The sequence below is a fragment of the Choloepus didactylus genome, chromosome 24 (genome assembly GCF_015220235.1).
Source record: "Choloepus didactylus isolate mChoDid1 chromosome 24, mChoDid1.pri, whole genome shotgun sequence".
Classification (NCBI taxonomy): Eukaryota; Metazoa; Chordata; class Mammalia; order Pilosa; family Megalonychidae; genus Choloepus; species Choloepus didactylus.
This window is the reverse complement of record NC_051330.1, coordinates 1091129-1107571: the sequence shown is the minus strand read 5'-3', so window position 1 is coordinate 1107571 and position 16443 is coordinate 1091129. Positions and strand designations below refer to the sequence as shown.

The 16443-nt window shown below is 47.3% G+C and overlaps 1 protein-coding gene and 1 pseudogene across 1 annotated transcript; both read right to left on the bottom strand.

Moving 5' to 3' along the window:
• Positions 1 to 1562: 1562 nt before the first annotated feature.
• Positions 1563 to 3258, bottom strand: CBY3 (chibby family member 3). The gene is made up of 3 exons (XM_037817470.1): positions 3209 to 3258; positions 3059 to 3116; positions 1563 to 2183 (listed from the first exon to the last, which is right to left on the bottom strand). Exons 1-3 carry the CDS (start codon positions 3256 to 3258, stop codon positions 1563 to 1565), a joined length of 729 nt encoding a protein of 242 aa, XP_037673398.1.
• A 12098-nt stretch (positions 3259 to 15356) lies between these two features.
• LOC119519714 lies at positions 15357 to 16077 on the bottom strand (annotated as a pseudogene).
• Between the last annotated feature and the right edge of the window lie 366 nt (positions 16078 to 16443).

Below are 16443 nucleotides of genomic sequence, written 5' to 3'. Positions count from 1 at the left end.
GATATAATCACACACCATACAATCCTTCCAAAGTACAATCAATGGTTTATAGTATCATCACATATTTGTGTATTCATCACCATGATCATTTTTAGAACACACACATCACTCAAGAAAAAAAGAAAAAAAAAGAAGACCCCAAACATCCCATACCCACAACCCCTCTCTCTTATTGATCGATCAATAGTATTGCACTCTACCCAATGTTAAGGCTTACAATAGAGGTTGGTTAACTAAGACTATTCTTATTTTTATTATAGTACCTTAGATATATAACATGACATTGGCCATTTTAACCATTTTTTTAATATACAATCCAGTGGCCTTAATTACATTTTAATTATTTTAAAAGGAAATTTTATTTCACGACTATTATAACTACGTTTAATATTTTTACTTAGTCCATACTAATATAAATACAGAATTGTTAAACTACAAAAAAGCACTGCCCTAAAGAAGTATCATTTTTAAGTTTACTGTCTAAAGACATGTTTAGAGTTGCTCTGCTGATTCATATAACATGGTCATATTTTTGTATAAAGTTGTGGGTTAGTAATTCCTGGTCAGTTCCTGAAAGCAAGTCAGGCTGCTGCAGGACACCCACATTCTCTCTCAGCTTCACCTGGTGCTGGGGTAAAGAACCTAAGTCCTACGGAAGGGTTTATGTCACCTTGGATTCTGAAGTGACCTGTCTATACCCCAGGTAGAAGTTTGCATATTGTAGAGACCAGTGTCCCCACTTTGCTCTGCATCCACATCATTCACAAGTACAACAGACTCTGTTCAGTAACACCTTATAAAATAGCTTGCACATGTGTGTTGTGGGGGGGCAAGCCCCCAGAGAGAACACTGATCTCCATGGGGATCCAAATTAGACACCTGCAGCAGGGAAGTAGTGAAGCCAGCTAGGAAGTGACAGCCAGGACTCAGCTCCAGCCAACAGCTGCTAGGCAGAATGAAGGTCCACAAGAGCTGAATCTTGCGATTTTCCAGGAGAAACAGAAAAATTGGATTTTTGAGTGACATCTCATTTTTAAATATCTGCAACTAACGTTATGTATATATATATATAAAGTGGCTCGAACGAAACCTGACTGAGCACCGGATTCCCCCTGCAAAATGCTCGTCTGCACCCTGGAGCGGGCAGACTTATCCTATGGAGAAAAAGGAGGCCCGAAACAGAGCAGCGACTTGCCTAAAAGCCCCACAGCCACAGGGTGGAGGCGGAACTCCAGGTTTTGAAGGGCTGTTCTGGGGTGGGCGGACAGACTCCTGGGAGGTACGACAGGCCCGCCCCGCGCCTCCAGGCCCGGGGAACCCCTGCCCGGCGCATCGCCCCCCACGCGCCCCGCACCCTGCAGCCCCTGGGCGCCCAGCGCCTCTCCGCCTCCCGGCCCGCGCCCTCGGCTCCTCGGCCCTGAACGACCGGTCTCGGGCCTGGCTCCCACCTCCGCGTCCCCGCGCGCGCACCTCTCCCCCGGGCCCGGGGAGAGGCGCAGAGGGCGGCCGAGCGGCAGCGCGCAAGGAGCGAGTGCGCACGCGCAGCACGCAGCTTTATTGCGTCACCGCGACTCCAGAGCGCGCGGCTCGAGCATGAGCACGCCGCCGGCGCCCTCGCGCGTGCGCAGCTTCCTCTGCCAGGCGCGCGCGGCGGGCGCGGGGCTGTCCTGCGCGTCGAGCTTCTTCTCCAGCAGGCGCATGCGCGCCGTGGCCTCCGTGAGCATGTCCATGAGCAGCTCCTGCTGCAGCTTCAGGTAGTTGTTCTCCTCCAGCAGCACCTGGCCCTTGCCGCGCTGCACCTGCGCCCTCCAGCCCGCCCCGCCCGGGGGCCCCTCGAGCGCCCAGCGGCCGCCGCGGAAGACGAAGGCGTGGTCGCTGAGGCGCGTGCGCGGCGCCCCGTAGCTGAGCCCCAGCTCGGCCTGGCGCGTGCGGTGGTCCAGCAGGTAGAAGGTGGACAGGGACGAGATGCGGCGCAGCGGCGGCCGCCGTGGCGAGAAGCGCCGCGAGCAGTGGTCGGCCCAGAAGCGCCGCAGGCGCTCCCACAGGCGGCCGGCGTGGCCCGTGAGCTGCCCCCCGAAGGCCTCCAGGGTGGCGGCGCGCGGGGGCCGCAGGGGGCTCGGAGCGGCGCGCCCGCGCCTGGGGATCCCCGCTGTCCTGGATGCTGAGGCGAGCCAGGGGCGCTGCTGGGGGCGGAGGGGAGACCGGAGGCCGGTGAGTGGCCGCTGGGTGCAGGCCGACTCCCCGTCCCGCCCCTCCCCAGCCCTCGCACGGGCAGAGGGTCACTGGAGGGCCACCCACCCCCCCAGGACCCGAGAGGAGCAGGAATTTGCCAGGCGGGTTGGGGCGGGGTCCTCCAGACAGAGTGAAACGCCGGGGCCAGGCTTGCCTGTGCTCGATGGGAGGAAGGGCTCGGGGGTCGGATTGGTCTAGGGCACTCGGTTGGGGCCAGCAGAAGAGACTGCTGACGGGGTGGGCCAGGGCACCACGTGGAAGTCTCAGACCTTTAGATTTCATTCAAGGGGCCTGTTGAAGCCAGGATTGGATCTGGCTTCTGGAAAGGATCTGGTGGGATGCCTAGCAGAGCCAAGACCAAGTGCCCTCATCGTCCAGCCAGTCAACAACTTTGCCCTGGCCCCTGCTCTGTGCCAGACCTTGGTCTGGACAGTGGGTCCCAGCCCAGCCAGTGCTGGCCCTCAAGATGCTTCTAGCACTGCCAGGAACACAGCTGACTGCACAGATCCCAGTCCGTTGTGCTCAGTGTCATCCGGGGGCATGTGTATGGGCATGGACCTATGCTTAAGTCCCCAGGTCACAGGGGTTGCACAGAACAGACATGACCTTTGTCCCAAGTGGACTGCTTTCAAAGGAAGCTGAAGTCCAGAGAATGACAAACACACCCCCACCCCCTTATCAAGTACTGATTCTGTTGTGTGAGAAAGTGGGCTATGGGTTGCTTTTTTAAATCCCTCTTTTCCCCATGGAGGGTGAAAAGGGAGAGCTGGGGCAGGGTCCCCTCTGTTCTGGCCTCGTTGAGTCCATGCGTGTGTATTCCTCTTACAGAGCTGGGCACGGGCTGGAGGGTCCCAGCCCGTAGAGCTACTTTAGGGAGGTAATCTCTGGAAGCCCACGGAGGACACGGGGTGGAACCAGACCTGTGTCTTCCCAGGGGACCCTTCCTTGAGAGTCTTCACGGCGTGTTGGGCCTCACCTGGAAGACGTGTTGGAGGTGCTGAGCTGCTGCCCCAGGCCTGGCCCCATCTCTGAGCCACTCAGCCCCTGTCCACCGCTTGTGACTCATAATGCCTCCAGCCCAGGGCAGCAGGGATGTTGGCAGCTGCACTTTCAAACTGACCCTGGGTGCTCCTTTGCATTCACTCAGTGCATTTATCCACCTCCACTCAGGCACTGTGCTTGGGAAGTGAAGAGATCCCCTCCTCGCACCAACATTCACGAAGTGGAGTGGGGTGGGGGTCATGAGCTGAGCCTGAGAGGGGAATTTTGTTCTAGGGGAGTGAACAAGGTAGGGTTTATGAAGCTAATAGGGTGTTACAGGTCAGGTTCCCTAGAAGCAGAGCCTAAGATTGGGATTCTTCAAATCATTTATTGGGTTTGTGCTCTCAGGAGAGAGGAGTGAGGGAAGCAGGACAGGGCAGGGGAAGAAGCTAAGCAGAAGTGTGATCTCATGACCCCACAGGGAGCTGTCAACATAAACTGCACCCCCGAGTTCAGCCCCATAAGGTAAAAGGGCTTTTGCCCTCCCTACCACCATTGCAGTCATTGTCAGGGGGAAGCTGTAACTTATCAACCAAAACTTAAGGCATCTGTGGGATGGCTACACGCCGATAAAGGGATCAGGTAAGGTGCCAACAGCCTGGGGGAGGGAGAAAGGAAATAACTAAATGAATAAGAATTTGTGGTTGTGATACATGCAGTGAAGAAAATGAAATAGGGAGAGAGAGAAAGTGAATATGGGACAGAGGGAGGGGGAGAACAAATTAGACATGGTGCTCATTCAGGCTAAGACCGGAATAATCAGGAGATCGCAGCCACAGGAAGATCCTGGGGGCTGCAGACGGGAAGGGGCTCAGCATGTTTGAAGGACAAGCGCCATGCCTTGGGGTAACATAAGGAAATGAGGTCAGCCCTCCTTGCAAGCCCCCCCACCCCCCAATCACTGTCATCACATCTACTTGGCGTTCGTGACCCCAGGACATCATTTACAAAGGTGTCTGAGCCTCTACTTGGGGCCCCCAAGTCACTCCAGCCCCCTGCGTGACCCAGGCTCCAAGGGAACTCACAATCTGGGGTAGGCCCTTGTGGTAGCCCCACCACTTGGGGAACTTTTTTTTTTTAGCAGTTTTATGGAGGTGTAATTGGCATCATAAATTGCATATGTTTAAAATGGATAATTTGGCTTGAGAAATCAGCACAATCAAAATCATGATTACCATCATCTTCTGGCGGCATCTGTTACCTCCAGAAGCTTCCTCTGTTTCCATCACCATAGATTATTTTGCTTTTTCTGGAATTTTATACAAATGGAATTATACAGTGTGTGCTCTTTTGCAATTGCTTCTTTTAGCATAATCATTTTGCGATTTACCCACGTCGTCGCATGTTATTAACAGTTCATTCCTTTTTATTGATGAGTATTATTCCAGTGCATAGAAACACCACACTTTGTTTTTCCATTCACCTGTTGGTGGAGATTGGGGTTGTTTCCAGTTTGGGGGCTATTTTGATTATTATTACAAATAAAGCTGCTGTGAAAATCTGTGTGCAAATCTTGGTGTGGACATTTACTTTCATTTTTCTTCAGGAATAATAGAAATAGAATGGCTGGGTCATATGATAGGTGAATGTTTAACATTTTAATACATCATCAGAATGTTGTACCATATCTCCATCAGCAGTAAATTAGATTTCCTGTTCCTCTGCATCTTCTCCAATAGTCTGGTAAATCTTTTTAATTTTAGCCATCCTATTGTGTGTGTAATTGGATCTCATTATAGTTTTAATTTGCATTTCCCTAAAGATTAATGATGCTGAGCATCTTTTCATGTGTTTATTTGATCTCCACTTTGGGGAAGTGGCATTCAAATCTTTTGCCCATTTTAAATTACATTGTTTGTCTTATTGAGTTGTGAAAGCTCTTTGATGATAGATACAAATCCCTGTCAGATATGTTTTTGCAAATATTTTCTCCCAGTCTTTGGCTTGCCTTTTCATTTCCACAGCGCTGTCTTTTGGAGAATTAAAGTTTTAATTTTGATGAAGTCCAGTTTATCAATTTTTTCTTTTATAGTTCATACTTTTTGTGTCATACTTAATTTTTTTGCCAGACCCAAGGTCACTAAGATTTTTCTGTTTTCTTCTATAAGTTTTATAGTTTTAGGTTTTCCATTTAGCTCTATGTTCCATTTTGGTTCACTTTCATTTATGGTGTGAGGTAGGGATCAATACATTTTTTTCCCATATAGATGTCAAATTGACCCAGCAGCATCGTTTATAGAAAAACTAGCTTTCCCCCCTAATCGTAGTTGTGTCTGTGTTGTTCATCATATGGCCGTATGTGTATGGGGTCCCTTTCTGGGCTGTTCTCTTCCTTTGGTCTATTTACCTATCCTTGCTCCAATATCACATTAATTATGGTAGCTTACCATAAGTCTTAATATCTGGTAGTGTAAATCTTCCAGCAGTATTCCTTAGGATTGCTTTAGATTTCTAGGTCCTTTGTATTGCCACATAAACTTTAGAATTACAATGTCAGTTTCCACAAGTAAACCCTTGTGGTGGCTGTTCACAGCCCCTCTTCTTGTCATCAGGACCCTGAGGGCCCAAATCAACCTTCAGGTTATCTGACGGGCATGGAGTCAGAGCCCAGAACCAAGCCAGGGATTCCTATTCTCTTACTGTCTCTCCCACTCTATGAAAATGACTTAATGAACAGTCATATTTCAGGCAGGACACTGACCATCATCAGGAATGCTGTATTAGTTAGGGTTCTCCTTGGAAACAGAATCAATGAGAGGTGTCTCTGATTATCAAATTGTAAAAGTGACTCACGCAACTGCGGGAGCACACGAGTCCAAATTCTGCAGAGCCGTCAACAAGCTGTCAACTCCAAGGAAGATGTCTGATGAACTCCTCGGGAAACGAACCGACAACTTTGACGAACTCGTCAGGAAACGAACCGACAACGTTGACGAACTCCTCAAGAAACGAACTGGCAACTCGACAAGCTCCCCAGGAAATGCTTCACTGAGCAGCTGAAGAAGAAGTGAAGGTTCTCTAACCGTCAGGCTTATAAGCCTCCAACTGATCACCTGGACCAAATCCAGCCAATTGCATTCTCTCACTGTGGAATCACGCCCCTTGATGAGTCATCAGTCAGCTGCAGTCAATTGACTGATGATCCGACAAACCAGCCCGTTGGTTTATTAACCAGCCTCAAATATCCTCACAGCAATCATCAGGCCAGTGCCACCTAGCCAAGTTGACACATGAACCCAACCATCACAGTCCACCCCTTGTCAACTTGGCAGTTGTACACATCACCTAAAACCATACCTTCAAAATGAACATTACAGCTTATGCCTTATGATAAGGGGTAAGACAGAGAAGAAAGCAAAAATATTTTCTTTACAGACAAATATAAACATTCTCTTAACAAAACAAGGAGGAAATATTCATGCCATCATAGTCCTCGTTTCTGTAACTGGTCACGTGGCCGTAGTTCATATTTATCATGACCTTCTTCCACTACCCATTCCATGTTCCCTTTACCCTCAGCAAGCACTTCAGCTGGCCGTGGTTCTTTGCCTGGTGGGGTGACCCAAACCTTCATTCCTGAAGTTTCTTGGCCATTGGTAGTCCTGCCTGGATTGGGTTGTTGCAGTTTTCCATTGACTTGAATCACGGGGCATGGTAGTACTAAGAGACGCCCTAGGGGATCTCCTGTATTCCAGGAAAACTCTTCTTTACTTCCACTGTGTAGTTGCAGTGCTATTTCCCCTTGATAGTCAGGATCAATCACCCCAGCCAGTACAGTAATCCCCTTCCTTACCTGTTGATTCAGAGGCATAAGAAGCCCAAAGTGGCCAGGTGGCAGTCTTAACTTCCAGTTCAATGGGATTATTGTGTTTTCTGGTGGAAGCACTCCTCCTTTTGGAACCAAGACTTGTAGACCAGCAGAGCTTAAACTTGCAGGGACAGGAAGCAAAAATTTCCCTAGTGGATCACTAGGAGTGATAGTGAGTGGTGCCACTCCTGTTTCCACCCCTTGATTCCTGGACCCATGAATCCTGGCTATGGGAGAAACAGCACCATAGAGTGGACGCTGATTCAGAGCATACACAGCCCCCTGGAGAACACTGCCCCAGCCCTGCAAGGTATTGCCACCTAGTTGGCGCCGTAATTGAGTCTTCAACAGGCCATTCCACCGTTCTATCAACCCAGCTGCTTCTGGATGATGGGGAACATGGTAAGACCACAGAATTCCATGAGCATGTGCCCATCCCCTCACTTCATTTGCTGTGAAGTGGGTTCCTTGGTCCGAAGCAATGCTGTGTGGAATACCATGACGGTGGATGAGGCATTCTGTAAGTCCACGGATCGTAGTTTTGGCAGAAGCATGTCGTGCAGGGAAGGCAAACCCATATCCGGAGTATGTGTCTATTCCAGTAAGAACAAATCGCTGCCCCTTCCATGATGGAAGTGGTCCGATGTAATCAACCTGCCACCAGGTAGGCTGATCACCCCAAGGAATGGTGCCATATCGGGGACTGAGTGTGGGTCTCTGCTGCTGGCAGATTGGGCACTCAGCAGTGGCTGTGGCCAGGTCAGCCTTGGTGAGTGGAAGTCCATGTTGCTGAGCCCATGCATAACCTCCGTCCCTACCACCATGACCACTTTGTTCATGAGCCCATTGGGCAATGACAGGAGTTGCTGGGGAAAGAGGCTGATTGGTATCCACCAAACAGGTCATTTTATCCACTTGGTTATTAAAACCTTCTTCTGCTGAAGTCACCCTCTGGTGAGCATTCACATGGGACACAAATATCTTCATGTTTTTTGCCCACTCAGAAAGGTCTATCCACATACCCCTTCCCCAGACTTCTTTGTCACCAATCTTCCAATCATGTTCCTTCCAAGTCCCTGACCATCCAGCCAAACCATTAGCAACAGCCCAGGAATCAGTATACAGACGCAACTCTGGCCAGTTCTCCTTCCAAGCAAAGTGAACAACCAGGTGCACTGCTCGAAGTTCTGCCCACTGGGAGGATTTCCCCTCACCACTGTCCTTCAGGGACATCCCAGAAAGGGGCTGCAGTGCTGTAGCTGTCCACTTTCGGTGGTGCCTGCATATCGTGCAGAACCATGTGTAAACCAGGCCCGAGTCTTCTCTTCCTCAGGCAACTGACTGTAAGGAACTCCCCAAGATGCCATAGCTGTGGGCTGGGAAAGGGAAGGTAAGGTGGAAGGAGTGGGGGCCATGGGCATTTGGGCCACTTCCTCATGTAACTTCCTTGTACCTTCAGGACCTGCTCGAGCTCTATCTCGTATATACCATTTCCATTTTATGATGGAGTGCTGCTGTGCACACCCAACTTTATGGCTTGGTGGGGCAGACAACACCCAGCTCATGATAGGTAACTCAGGTCTCACGGTAACTTGGTGGCCCATGGTTAAGCGTTCTGTCTCTACTAAGGCCCAGTAGCAGGCCAACAGTTGTTTCTCAAATGGAGAGTAGTTATCTGCAGAGGATGGTAAAGCTTTACTCCAAAATCCTAAGGGCCTGCGTTGTGATTCTCCTATAGGCGCCTGCGAAAGGCTCCAAATAGCATCTCTATTTGCCACTGACACTTCCAGCACCATTGGATCAGCTGGATCATATGGTCCAAGCGGCAGAGCAGCTTGCACAGCAGCCTGGACCTGTTGCAGAGCCTCATCTTGCTCCGGTCCCCACTCAAAACTAGAAGCTTTTCTAGTCACTCGGTAAATGGGCCGGAGCAGCACACCTAAATGAGGAATATGTTGTCTCCAAAACCCAAAGAGGCCAACTAAGCATTGTGCCTCTTTTTTGGTTGTAGGAGGGGCCAGATGCAGCAGCTTATCCTTCACCTTAGAAGGAATATCTCGACAGGCCCCACACCACTGGACACCTAGAAGTTTTACTGAGGTGGAAGGGCCTTGTATTTTTGTTGGATTTATCTCCCATCCTCTGTCACGCAAATACCTTAACAACAAATCTAGAGTAGTTGCTACTTCTTGCTCACTAGGTCCAATCAACATGATATCATCAATATAATGGACCAGTGTGATGTCTTGTGGGAGGGAGAAATGATCAAGATCCCTGTGGACAATATTATGACATAGGGCTGGAGAGTTGATATAACCCTGAGGTAGCACAGTGAATGTAAACTACTGGCCTTACCAGCTGAATGCAACCTGTTTCTGGTGGTCCTTGCTGACAGCAATAGAGAAAAAAGCATTTGCCAGATCAATAGCTGCATACCAGGTACCAGGGGATGTGTTGATTTGCTCAAGCAATGATACCACATCTGGGACAGCAGCTGCAATTGGAGTCACCACCTGGTTAAGCTTATGATAATCCACTGTCATCCTCCAGGACCCATCTGTTTTCTGCACAGGCCAAATAGGAGAGTCGAATGGGGATGTGGTCGGAATCACCACCCCTGCATCCTTCAGGTCCTTAAGAGTGGCATTAATCTCTGCAATCCCTCCAGGAATCCGGTATTGCTTCTGGTTCACTACTTTGCTAGGCAGGGGCAGCTCTAGTGGCTTCCACTTGGCCTTTCCCACCATAATAGCCCTCACTCCAGGAGTCAGGGAACCAATGTGAGGATTCTGCCAGTTGCTGAGTATGTCTATTCCAATTATGCATTCTGGCACTGGGGAAATAACCACAGAATGGGTCCGGGGACCCACTGGACCCACTGTGAGACGGACCTGGGCTAAAACTCCATCAATCATCTGACCTCCATAAGCCCCAACTCTGACTGGTGGACCAGAGTGACGTTTTGGGTCTCCAGGGATTAATGTCACTTCTGACCCAGTGTCTAATAATCCACAAAATATCTGATCATTTCCTTTTCCCTAATGCACAGTCACCCTGGTAAAAGGCCATAGGTCCCCCTGGGGAAGGCTGGGAGGAAGAGTAACAGTATAAATTTTTGGCAGTGTGACAGGGTCCTTCTCCAAGGGTACCCGGCCTTCCTTTCATTCAAGGGGCTCTGGATCTGTAAACTGTCTCAAGTCTGGGAATTGATTAAGGGGCCGTGACTCTCTTGTTTTTGTAATTCAAGGGAGATTTTTGTTCACATGGCCTAGAATTCTGCTTATATAGTTCAAACAAGAATTTAGTCGATTGCCCATCTATTTTACTACTTGGTACTCCATGATCCACTAGCCAACGCCATAAGTCTCTGCGAGTCATATTATTTTGATTGCTGCTTTGAGCCTGTTTTCCATTATGGTAGCCATGCCCACCTTGTCTGTGGCGATTAACTGCAGCCACTTGGCTTCTGCTGACTCGGGACCCGATTATCCCCATTGTGTTTCAGGATTCCAGTTCAGTGACAGCAGTTCCTACAGTAATATCTGACCTACAGAGAAGGGCGACTACAGAGCTCTTCAGGGATGATGGAGCTAGTCTCACAAATTTATTCCTCACAGTCCTGGTAAAAGGTGTGTCCTCTGGACATTCCAGGGCTGTGTGAGCAGGTCTTCCATGATAAATCCACTCTAACATTCCAATCTCTCTAAGCCTTTGAATCCCCTCCTCCACATTGTACCAGGGCAGTTCTGGCATTTCAACCTCTGGTAATGCCAGCCACCTTTTGATCCATGTGTCAGCCAGCCACCCAAACAAACTGTTAACACCCTTTCTAATCCCTTGAGCTACAACATTGAATGCAGAATCTCTGTTTAGTGGGCCCATATCAGTGAATTCAGCCTGATCCAACCTTATATTCCTTCCACCATTATCCCACACTCTCAATATCCATTCCCACACATATTCCCCTGGTTTCTGTCTGTATAAGTTGGAAAACTCATACAGTTCTTTTGGAGTATAGGGTACTTCCTCATGGGTCACACTTTCTACCTCACCCTTTGGGGCTTGTTGGGACTTGAGCCTAGTTATAGGTCTTGAAGCAAAAACTGGTGGTGGGGGTGGGTCATGAAAAGAGTTAGAATTATCTCTCAAGCCATTCACCTCAGGACACTGTTGCATTTTCATCTCTTAAAACAGGATTAATCTCTCCAGACAAAAGAGTGAGGGCTGCTTCCTCAGGGGAGGTGATTACAAGATTAGCAGGCACTGAAGGGGTAATCTCCTTAGGTGGGGGTTGGGTGGCAGGCTCCTTAGGGCAGACTGGAGGCAGAGAAGCTGTTTCCCCAGGACAGCCCTCTACAGGTAAATCTAACAATGACCCAGCAGAATCCAGGGTTCCAATGTCCTCACTGTCATTATTATCAATCCATATGTCCCCATCCCAAGTTTCTGGATCCCATTCTTTTCCAATCAATGCCTTTACTTTAACAGCAGACACCCTGAGAGGTTGAGATTTTAGTTTACGCTGTAAATGTGCTACTCGCACAATAAGAGACTGCGTCTGATTTTCAGAAACCTCCAATCTGCGGGCACAGGAAATAAGATTTTCTTTCAGGGCACAAATGGAACCCTTTACATCTGTCATACGGCGTTCAAGTTTTGAATTTGAAGCCTTTAGCTCATCCCTTTCTCTTACAACTGTATCCAAAGTATCTAAGAGCAGCCAGCCAACATCATTATACTTCTTAATACTGCGAAACTCCGTGAACGTGTCGAAAACACTGTCACCCAGAGCCTTGCTTCATACTAGAGCACAATTAGGAGAATCAAATGGTGCTATTTTGCTTATTTCCTTTGCCAACTCCTGCCATGGACTCTTAGTACCCTCTTGATTATTGGAAATAGAGTCATTAGTGCCTCTGAATCTAATCAGAGTAGAAAACAAATTGTAAAAGCCCATTTTAAGATTCCGTTTCTCAAGAACCACTTCCGGTACCAAGTTGTATTAGTTAGGGTTCTCCTTGGAAACAGAATCAATGAGAGGTGTCTCTGATTATCAAATTGTAAAAGTGACTCACGCAACTGCGGGAGCGCACGAGTCCAAATTCTGCAGAGCCGTCAACAAGCTGTCAACTCCAAGGAAGACGTCCGACGAACTCCTCGGGAAACGAACCGACAACTTTGACGAACTCCTCAGGAAATGAACTGGCAACTTCGATGAGCTCCCCAGGAAATGCTTCACTGAGCAGCTGAAGAAGAAGTGAAGGTTCTCTAACCGTCCGGCTTATAAGCCTCCAACTGATCACCTGGACCAAATCCAGCCAATTGCATTCTCTCACTGTGGAAGCACGCCCCTTGATGAGTCATCAGTCAGCTGCAGTCAATTGACTGATGATCCGACAAACCAGCTCGCTGGATTATTTACCAGCCTCAAATAGCCTCACAGCAATCGTCAGGCCAGTGCCACCTAGCCAAGTTGACACATGAACCCAATCATCACAAATGCGTACAACTTTCAATTTCCCTCGTCCCGTGGAGTATCAAATCAGAAAAGCTACAAAACCCAATGAAGTCTTGATTGGATGCTTTGAACAGGAAATGGTTAGAGAGAGGATGGACATTCCCATTTAACGTTAACTCCTTCATATGTAGGATTTGATTTTGAGGAAATTAAATGAATTTACAGATCCACAGTTGAAAAGCATAGTTACCAGCTCCTTTGAGGGACTCCGTTGTTTTGTCCTGAATAATTCTTGTCATTTAAATGAAAGCCTGAGATTGGGGCATTCTGCAGAAAATAGCAGAATTTCCAAAGTAGGAGCTGATCAATTATCTGAAATTGTGAGAGTCTGGCTTTTTTTTTTTTTAATTCAAATTTAAGTTCAAACTTAAATGTTGTAAATTTAGAAGTTGGACAAGGAACTCCTGTATATTCTTCATCCAAACTCCCTGTTGTCAATATTTTACCCCTGAACCATTCGCACACGGCCCTTTACCCCTAATTGCTTCAGGGTGTATTCTCTTACAACTACAGTACAGTTATGAACTTCATAAATTTATATTGATCAATTATTTTATCAACTGATTATATACTATTTCAATCTTGTCAGTTTACATTTTTTTTTTTTTTAATCCCTCTAGCACAGGATCCAGTCTAGGTACAGATATTTCTAAAAAAGAGAATTCTCATGTCTTTTTAGCCTCCATTAATTTGGAACTTTTTTTTAATAGAAAATTACTTGTTTTCTGTTTGTCTGATGTTCCCTTACCATGAGATTGAAGTTACACATTTTAGGCCTGAGTGCTGCGTAGATGGTCGTGTGTCCTTCTCAGGGTATTGCATCTAGAGACATGCAATGTCCATCTGTTATTGGTGATGTTGATTTTGGCAACCCAAACAACGTGTCGTCGGATTTCTTCACTGCATGATTACTGGACTTGGCATTGAGGATAATGCATAGTGGCAGCAGGACCGGTTTCTTGTCCAAAAGGAGATGAACTTCACCCTGCTGGGGAGAGGACAAGAACTGATTCAGAGAGGAGGGCAGTAAAATCAGCAGCTGAGAAACTCCCTTGGCACTCTGGTCCTCAGGGCCAGCCCCAGGAGACCCAGAACCCCCGAGAAGTTGGGGGTTCCGAGTTCTAGTGTGGGAGGGCATGAAGGGCCCCGAGAATTGGCACTGGTCCACCTGCAGTCCAGGAGAAGAGGGGCCGGGAGAGGGCCTGAGGCAGCTGCTCCCCGCTTGGGGTGGAAAGGCAGGGCAGGCTCGCATTTTCTAGAGCTTACTACCTGCCGGGTATTGTTCTATGCATCTTTTTTTTGATAATTAAATATTTTTATTTGATGTACAGATTTCAATTTCACTTGTACTTGCATACAATTAATTTTTTTCTAATGAATTTTTTTCTAATGAATAACTGTTCAGAATTGCATGTTAGTTCCACTGACCCCCTTTTCACTTTCTCTTTATAACGTGAGCCTCACACTGTCCTTTCATAATCAAAGTTGTCAGCACCAAGAAGAAAACAGCCGCTGGCCCTTTCCTTTCAGCAGTGTAGGGATTGTGTGGACATAAAACATGTTGGGCAGGTTCATGTTTCTGTGGCAACATTTGGTTTATTAAATATATGTAGTGGAAAGGGTCCCATTACAAAAGAAACTTGAATATATTCAGTGGGCTGGGTTGTTCAACTTGGCTGTGTCAGTAACCAGGTGCATCATCTGCCTCACAACTGCAAAGTACCAGAATTTACAATTTGACAGTGGGAAGGCAGCTCAGATACCTCAGTCCCACCCCTTCCCTTCCGTGTTACAGATGGGGAAAGGGGGTCAGGAAACAGAGCTGAACGGCAGGACTGGGGCAAAAACACAGGCTGTCAGCACCAGGCTCTTTATTATACCATGTTCGTTTATCCCCATAGACTGTCAAACTATTTGAATAAAATTGTGCTCTATGAGCCAATTTTTTTTCAATCTGAGGTGCCAGAAAAAATGAATTGTTAAGTTTCTTCTGCACAGTTTTTTCATCTAGGCTTTAATTAAGATAGGGACAGTTTTGATCTGTCTTTCCACTAAAGTTTAGGGCATTCACTTCAACTTGAGTTTGGCGATTAATGAATGAGTGGGATGGGCTTCAAGAATTGTTTATCTCTCATGCCGTTTCTCTCTTTACCTATCACTTACATAATTACCTGTTCTCAAATTTAATACCTAGGTCAATGACTTGATTTATTTTTTAAAAGATAATACCAGATAAAGTAATAGGCCAGATTGAAATAGTGTAGTTTTAACATCCCAAACAGGAAGGAATTTTTTATTTTCCAGTAAAAGGTGACATAAATTATATGGAGAAATAATATTAAAAAACATTCAGAAGTAGTCCTTGTTGTTCAAGGCATTTAAGGATGGCCAGCAGGGGCGAGTGATGTGCTAGACTCCAAGGAATTTTATTGGCTTCAAAATTAAAAACCATTTTCTAAGATAAAAGGAATGATCAATAGCACAGTAAAGAATAATCAGTACTGAATTTTGTAATGGAATGATTCACGTGAGTTTCCAACTAAAAACAATAGAGCTTATTTACTTTCCTAACAAATAATGATTTTGCCTTTCACTGTAAAATTCAGATCTGTCATTTATAATGTTGCCTGGATTATCTCCCAGCGGGCTCTGTGGGAAGTGCCGATTCTGGTAAACCCAGGAGCACTGTTCCTGCTGAGCAGTGAGTCGTTGGCCATGAGGCAGGGTGGAGGCACCATATGGATGCTGGTTGATAGGTTAGTCTTTGGTGGCCATGGAGCGGCGATCAGTCTTCTCAGTCGCTGCCCCAGATCCATCGTAGGTATTAGAAGCACTGACCAGTTATTCCAAAACCAAGCACGTGATTGATGAGGTTCCACTTTCGACCTGTTGTGCTAACCTGATTGCAGGGCTGTCCAACAGGTATAAAGCCACACCAGTCACCTTCCATTCCAGTGTTTACATGCAACTTGTGCTTTCCTGGCTGGAGTGGGTAGATGAGAGATTTCTCTTGCATTACTGTAATTGGCAAAGGAGTGGTATCAGTCGCCTGGAACAGGGTGTTCACAGGTGCCATAACCTGGTCAAAACGTCCACCAAGTCCTCCCAGTGTCACCGTCATATCTACCTGTAGGGCTTTTTCTTCTTTCTTCTCTTGGAGCACTTGGAGGCACTTGGTAAAGTCAGTGTGGTCTTGATCAGGGGAAATCAGCTCCCAACCCCTAATACTGTAGTACTCCCTGACTTCAGGCCTAATAGAATCAAAATCTCCATTGATGAATTCAGGCAAAAAGCTTTCCTGCTCTCCTTCCGTGATGTCATATAAGCGGTTGGCATCGCCATCAGCACAGGCTTTTAAAATAACTTTGCTCCAGAGATACAGAAAAAGTTGTTCCAAAGGCTGGTTCAGAATCAAAAGGTGCTACTTCAGATTCCCAGTGGGAAGCAGGGGTTCCAACGGGGTAAAGACACGCTCCATATTGGAATATTGGCCTGGGATGGCGGGTGGAGCCGCTAGTGAAAGGAGCCCACCCTGCAAGAGCAAGGGTGAACGATGACTTGGCACTCAACTGACGAGTTCTGTTCTATGCATCTTAACTCAGATAATCCCCACGGTGACCATAACAGGTGTTTCAGTTTCCCAGCTGCTTAAACAAATACCATACAATGGGTTGGTTTAACAAAGGGAATTTATTGGCTCACGGTTTCAGAGGCTAGAAGACTTGCTTCCTCGTGGGTTGGTATCTTCGGGCAATCTTTGGGGTTCCTTGGCTTTTTTGTGACATGGCAATGCAAATGGCAGCCTTCTTTCTCCTCTGGGTTCATTGACTTCCCACGTTGTTTC

Bases quoted from the DNA above. Each gene is read 5' to 3' on its own strand.
- CBY3 (XM_037817470.1), bottom strand. From the start codon at position 3,258: ATGGGGCCAGGCCTGGGGCAGCAGCTCAGCACCTCCAACACGTCTTCC. The intron at 3,117-3,208 runs GTGAGGCCCAAC...GTGGGCTTCCAG, and splicing joins ACCTCCAACACGTCTTCCAG to AGATTACCTCCCTAAAGTAG. The intron at 2,184-3,058 runs GTAAGAGGAATA...CTCCGCCCCCAG, and splicing joins TCCAGCCCGTGCCCAGCTCT to CAGCGCCCCTGGCTCGCCTC.